Below are 6999 nucleotides of genomic sequence, written 5' to 3'. Positions count from 1 at the left end.
GGAACTACCGAGCGGATCCCTCCTCTAACAGCTGTGCCCCCCCGGAAGTCCAGGGGAAAGCTGACCCCCACCCTGTCGTCACAGGCAGGGCAGGGCAGTTCAAACAGCAAACAGGGGATGGCCTTGAGGAACATCCAGCCTGAGACGTGGGAGGCAGACTTCTTGAGGCACGTGGGAAGTGAAGCAAAGGCCCAGAGGTAGGAACGAGGGCAAGGCCAGGCCTTGGCAAGGCATCAAGGTACTCCCCTGCCTGAAATCACAGGCAGGGCTGGGGCATGTCCCTCCAAGCCTGCCCTGGAAGGAGGCCACCCCGAACCCAGGAAGGGCCTGGGGGTGCACGGCTGTTATCGAAGCAAAACCAGAGGCCAGGGAAGGGCAGGCCAGAGCTGGGTGGGGCTTCAGTAATGTCTCAGGCTGAAGAAACCCACGCTGGTGGGGGACTCCTTCACCGTGACCGTGATGAGGTTGGCAGTGACATCGGTGACGAAGACGTGCTCGATGAGGCTGCGGGTGGGCTTCCAGTCCTGGCTGGTCTGGACAGACACGGACGGGTTCTGTTTGGCGCCGGGGGGCGAGGCCGAGCCGGGGTCTGAGTCGGAGCTGCTCTCCTCCCCGGCGCTCAGCTCTGCCGCCAAGGCTGCCTTGCGTCCTTCCCCAGGGGCTGTGTGGCCCTCCTGACCGCCGGGGGCCGCGCTGCCCCTCACACAGTCCCTCTTGCCCGCAGATGTGGGCAGAGCCGTCACCCTGGAGGGCAGCTTCTCACTCTTGCTGCCGTCGGAGGGCACGGCCGCCCCACTCCCCCCGGTGGGGCCACCCCCGACGCTCTTCCCCACGGCCGGGTTGGTGGCAGGGATACCCTTGCTGGCTGCGGCATGGCGGGCGACCATGCCCACCCCCGCTGGGCCGTTCTTGACATTCTGTAAGTCCAAGACCTGGAGGCTCAGCTCCTGGGTGGGTGCAGGCTGGGGGCCCAGGCACGCTGTGGGGCCCTTGCTGCTACTGTGGACATAGGGGGGCCCCCCAGCGCTTCCCCCTTTCTGCTCCACGGCCCCACCGCTGGGGGCCTTTGGGACTTTGCTTCCCGGGGAGCTGATCCCCAGCCCCCCCTTCTGCGTCCTCACCTTGAGGTCCAGCCCAAGGCCGCACTTGCCGGTGGTCTGGGCCTTGAGGGCCAGTCTGCCGGCGGCCTGGGCCTGGCTCTGGCTCATTCGGTTCATGTAGTGGACGATGGAGCTCTGCCAGCTGATGCCACCCCGGCTGGGGCTGCCGGCCATGCCCTTCATCAGGCTGGCCAGGTTCTCTGGGGTGGCCATGGCGCTGGGGCCGCCACAGGCCTCCTTGGCATGGGCCTTCAGGGCGGCCAGGCCGGCCGCGGGGGCGCTGAGCGGAGGGGGCAGCTTGCCGGCCGGCGCCCCCAGGTCCTGCCGGGCGGCCTTCAGCGCCTTGGCCAGGCTCACGGGTCTCCGGGCCGCCTTCTGCTCCGGAGGCAGGGGCTTGCGGCCTCGCTTCTTCCGGACGGGGTCCTTCAACTCGGGCTTGGCCACCAAGATCTGCGCCTTCTTCTGAGGCACCGGGTGGGTCTCGCGGCCCCGGGGACCCCTCTTGGCATCTAAATCGCTGTCGTCCTCTTCGTCAGAGGAGGTGGAGGAAGACGTGGACGAAGACGAGGAGCTGCTGGACTTGGAGGGAGCGTCGGGCTCCTGCAGAGACAGAGCACAGACGCGGTCACCGCCCGGAAGGCCGGGCCCCGGGGCCACCGGACACCCCCACGCCGAGACCGCGCCGGTGGCCGCCACGCTAGAGACGCAGCCAGGAGGGAGCGAGGCCTCGCCAGCCTCTTCCAGAAGCGATCGGAAAAGCCCTTGTGAGATTCCACGAGACGCCGCTGGAAGCAGAACGAGCGGAACGAAGAGCGGGCGGTTTGTGAAACCAGAGCAGAGGGACGAAGCAAAAAACGTGCGCGGTCAAGGTCCGGGCGGCGCGGCCCTGAAGGGGCTGCCGGCGGCAGGCTCCCCAGCCAACAACCGGGAAAGGGAAGGGCCGAGCTTACGAGCCAGGCAAAGTCATGTGTGGACGTGCTCGTAATCAAGCAAGAGGACGTCCTGCTCCAGCCCTCCCACTTCCAAACCGGACCCCTTCAGAACATTCCGGCACATGGGAAAACAAAACTGCTGCCTGCTGTCTTCTGTGTCTCACCAGGCCCGCGCTTCCAAGGGCACCCGTTAGGGAGACAGAGCCAATGCTGGCTCCCTGCTGCCCTCAGCCCAGCCAGGCCCCCTGCCTTGATGGTCCCCAGCTGGTCACCCCAGCTGATGAGAGCCTGAGGGCACAGGACCCCCCTTGCTCCCACCGTCCTACTTGAAAGGAAGATGTGAAGACGAGAGCGGGATGTGCGGACCAGCCAACAAGCCTTAAGGTGAGGTTGTCACAGCCTCCCAGAAGGGCGGCTTTTGTCCGTGACCGAGCTCTTGGCCACACTGTGTGGGGCTCAGGGTCCCGGGGCAGTGCCCTCGAGAAAGGAATCCCAGGCACACCCCAGACGGGGGCCGTGACCCTTTTCCCCATCCTGCTTCTGAAGAGAGGGCACAGCCTCAGACCCCAAGCCTGCGTCCCTGCGGCTGCCCTGGTTCGCTGTGTCTACTCCGTGAACCTATGAGCACCTACTGTGTACATAGTTCCTGGTCTTTTCTGTGCCTGCAAGAAAGTGCTCAGCAGCCAAGTCTGACCCTGCTGTCCACTGGAAAAGAGTGTGGAAGGGACAACCAATGAACAGGAAACCAGGCCTGGAGGGGATCAGCCCTCCAGGCAGAGGGACAGGCCCAGGGCAGGAACGGGAGCAGGGGCTCGCTGCTGCCTCCTGCTGGCACAGGCATAGAGCCACCAGCGCGGAAGGAGGCAGGAGGCCCCGGCCTCTGAGCCAGCCAGACACCCAGTCCCCTGAGCCGTCCACCCTCCTGCGCAGAGTGGGGACGGGAGGTAAGTGGCCACGTGGGCCAGCAGCTACTCACCTTGAGTTTGGAGTGCCGGCCACAGGACACCACCGTGTGCTTCCTCGGCCGGCCCCGGGGCCGCTTGCCTCTCTTCCGGCTCTGCACCTCCTTCTCATGTTCCCTTGAGACAGTCACCAGTCAGGGTGCGGAAGCCCCACGCGCACACCCTCTCCCACCACACGGGAACCCCAAACCCCCAAACACCATCCCCCAACCGACACTCCGGGCCCAAGGTAGCTTCTCCCCAGCCCCGCTGCAGAAACTCAGCCACTCGTAATGCACCCGAGGCAGACGTCTAGACTCTCCTTTTTCCAGTACAATACTAGCTTTTTACCTATCAGTTTCATTTGCCTTTGGGTAAAACTGAGTGAAAGACATCTCCGGGAAAGGAACAGTTCTCCGGTTTTCTCCGCCTCCTCTTCAGACAGCCCTGTGCTAAGCCTGGCCACTTTCCACAGGAAAAAGGTTTCATGGAACTTCTAGAATACAGCCTGCTAGAAGGAGCCTTAGTTGTCACACGGCCCAAGCCCAGCGCTCCAAACAAGAGCGCCGCACGGGCAGACAAGGACCACTGGCGCCAGCCTCTGTCTCTCCAATCTATGAACCCCGGTCCCGGGAACCAAGGGCTCTGGTCCCATCCCGCTCTCTGGTCTTCCCAGAGCCGGAGCCCCGGCTCCCTCTCCCATTTCCTTTTCCTAACACTCCTCTGTTCCTAGAACGTGTCTGGTGTCTGATCCTGCTGTGGCTGGAGCTCAAAGCCCGCACCTCTGGGAGGACACGTTTAATCAGCTCCCAGCTCCCGCAACTCGGGGTCACGAAGCCAAGAAGGCTGCTTCCAGCCCCACCCCCAGAGAAAGCTTGTATTTCAGGCCACCCCGGGGAAGACGCTGATCTGGAAAAGCTTCCCAGTAATTAAAAGGGGCAACCTGTCATCTCACTGAGGCCTGGAACGCCATCGCTTAAAGAACCCAATTAGTACAACCAGACAGAGCTCCCAGTCTCCAAAGCAGCCCTGAACCGTCACAGAAGGGCAGGGCTTTCCCCTGGGTCTCTTCTGCTAACACACTAACCTGCACCCTCAGATTGTGAACCTCACACCTGCCCTTACAAATCTCCCCCCGCCCCACCAAGCACAGGGCGGCCAGCTCCTAGTTTCGGGGCGGGAGGAGGGGTCTTCTGGGGGCACAGGGGGCGACACCCACTTCCCTGATTTCCCTTCCCCACGATGTAAGCCAGACCACCCCACGCTTGTTTTCAACTCTCACACCGCCTGGATATTTCACCCTCGTTCTCGTCTGCTGTGCGATAACCGAAAAGGACACACACTCTCTCAGCAGTTAGGGTGCTGTCTTGTGGAGAAATGGACCAGCTCCTTCACCCCCTCCCCCCAGGTTTACAAATTATGAATTCAACAGCAGACAATCAGATTACTGATAAGCTTTTCCAAAGGTCCAGAGGAAAGCATACGCTGGCCTCGTCCCTCCTAACTCTGCCCAAAGCCCAGCTGTACCTGCTTCCCACTGCCACGGCCTCTTGGAGAAGGCCCCAAATGTCGCTCTAGGGTGGGGGTAAAAAGTGGACCAGAGAACAAGCTGGCCAGACTGACCCCAGATGGGAAAGCTTCTGAGCGACTCATTTAACTGTGTCTAGCAACAGGGCAGCCCGCGCAGCAGAGTCCTCAGTCCCGCTGCACCCCCCGCCCCCGGCAGTGTGCTTAGGGACATCGCTCCCTGGACCCTCCTGCCAGGACGCCTGGCCCCTCCGTCACCTGCCCCTCGCCTCCCTTTTGCCTACCTCAAGGTCTCTCCTAAACCAACTCTCCTATCTAAAAATAGAGATGACATCTAAAATTACAGAAGTAGGTCTGTCCCCCGAGACTGGCAAGGGAGCTCCCTCCGCCCGGGTACCACCTGTTTTGCAGCCTAAAGATAAATAATGTGTCGTTTCCGGCACAGAACCCACTACCTTTCTGCTGTGCCGCTTCGGCTCCCTCTCCGGGCCTCCCCTTGGTCAGTGGCACCCTCAGGCAGCACTGGGCGGCCAAGCCACCTTTTCTATGGCAAACCTGCAATCCTGGTTTTTGTTAGTGCCGTTGGCAAATGACTCAACAGCAAAGGCCAACCAGAGAAGGCAGAACTTTTCAGGAAGGAATCGAGAGGGCTCATTTTTGCAAGACTGGCCAGCAGAAAGACCCAGAGCAGCAGTAACGCGGTGACTTCTGAGCTCTGGACATGATGCCGGCCAGGCCAGCCGACGCAAGGTTGGGGAGGGGTTCATCTGGGACCTCAAAGCTGGCCCCGCCCCTACAGACCACCACCCCAGGGGGAGGCCCTCAGACCACAGCCCAGGCCCAGGACCCCCGCAAGGCCGGCTTGGCCCTGAACCACCACACGACAGGCCACAACATTCTACCCCTTCCCACGCGTGCTGTTAACGTTCTCACTTCTTCTGGAAGGCCAGGAGCAGCCTTGGGTCCAGGATATTCTCCTCTGGCTCCCAGCTGTTGTGTCTGGAAAAGCAAAAAGCAAGGAGTCAAGACACACCAGGCCCTGGCAGGCCACTTCAGGAAACAGCTGGAAAGGGCCCGCCCCCTTGCCCTCCAGTCCCTGCTGATGGCAAGGGCATCGCAGTGCTGTGGCAGAGTCCCCCCAAATCCCACCCACACCTAGGTCGGTTCCTGCAGACTGGGGGCCTTAAGGCCACCACCTCAGCCTCAAACTCCAAGGGAAACCACCACCTCAGCCCTCAATTAACTAGCACTCGGCCTCAGGAAAACTCCACGTTCTCCCCCGGGAGGAAAACAAATCCCAATAAAATGGGAAGTTGCCGGGAGGGAAGCCCCCAAAGCCTGGCCCGGATCCAGCGAGGGAAGGGAAGGCTGCTCCAGGATGCAGCGAGGGGAAGGCGGGGGTGGGGGGGGGTGGGGGGCACAGGAGCGCAGCCCGAAGATTACGAACAATGTGGCCGGCGCCCAAGCGAGCGCGGGCCGGGGCACCGGGAGGGGAGGGCGAAGAGAGAAAAGTGGGGTGCGGGGAGAAAGGGGGAGCGGGTGTGCCTGGGGGGCTGCAAACAGAGCCCCTTCCGGAGATGCCAAGGCCCCTTCTTTACTTTAAACGGGGGAAAAGGAGCCCTTCCATCCATCAATAGGAGGCTCAGGTTACAGCGGGGAAACACGGACGGGAGGAGGGGGTTCGCGCCCCGCGGGGAGGGCTGAGGCCGGCCGGGGGCGCAGGCAACAAACGCGCGCGGGAGGCGCGGGAGGAGCGCGCGGCGCGGGAGGGAAGCGGGCCGGGGCGCGGGGCGCGGGGCCCGGCCGCAGCCGGAGGGGCTTCCGGGGGAGGCCGCCCAGCCCCGCGCCCCGCGGGCCCGTAAACAAAGGGCGGCCCCGCGCAGGTTGCGCGCCCCCTTCCCGCCGAGCCCGCGGGGACCCCGCGAACTTCCCGCCCAGCGCGCGGACGCCCCCGCCCCCCGGGCCCGAGGCGGCGCGGGCGGGAAGGCGGGCGCCGCGCCGCGGGGGACTCACTTGGAGGACCAGCCGCGCCACTTGACCAGGTACTCCAGCTTGCCCTGCGGGGAGAGAAGAGGCGCGTGAGCCGGGGCGGGCGGGCGCGGGGCGGGCGCGGGCCGGGCCGCACGCACCTTGCGGAGCCGCTTGCTCAGGATGCACTCGGCGGCGAAGACCTGCTCGCCGACGCTGCTCAGCTCCTCCATGCTGCCGCGCGCGCCCGCCCCGACCGCGGCGCCCGCCGCTCCCCGCGCCCCGCGCCGCCGCCGCCGCTGGCCCCGCCGCCGCCGCCGCCGCCGCCGCCGCGCGCCCCGCCGGCCGCACACAAAGCACCGCCCCCGCCCCGCGCTGGGCCCGCCCCGCGCACGCGCACCGCCGCCGCGCCCCCGCGCCGTGCCCGCCCCGCGCCCGCCCCCGCGGGCCGCCCTGCTCCGGCGCCGGCCAATGGGCGCGCGGGGGCGGGCGCGGGGCGGGGCGCGCATTGTTCGCGGCGGGCTCGGCCTG

At 64.8% G+C, this 6999-nt stretch overlaps 1 protein-coding gene across 1 annotated transcript; it reads right to left on the bottom strand.

Annotated features, from left to right (window-relative positions):
• Positions 1 to 398: 398 nt before the first annotated feature.
• CBX2 (chromobox 2) lies at positions 399 to 6701 on the bottom strand (the record flags this gene model as incomplete). The annotated part of the gene is made up of 5 exons (XM_080826555.1): positions 399 to 1700; positions 3009 to 3111; positions 5434 to 5499; positions 6514 to 6557; positions 6630 to 6701. 5 exons carry the CDS (start codon positions 6699 to 6701, stop codon positions 399 to 401), a joined length of 1587 nt encoding a protein of 528 aa, XP_080682681.1.
• Positions 6702 to 6999: the final 298 nt, after the last annotated feature.

Source organism: Martes martes (assembly GCF_963455335.1).
Source record: "Martes martes genome assembly, chromosome: 16".
In the NCBI taxonomy this organism is placed as follows: domain Eukaryota; kingdom Metazoa; phylum Chordata; class Mammalia; order Carnivora; family Mustelidae; genus Martes; species Martes martes.
Note: the sequence above shows the minus strand (reverse complement) of the source record. Positions and strands in the feature narration are given on the sequence as shown.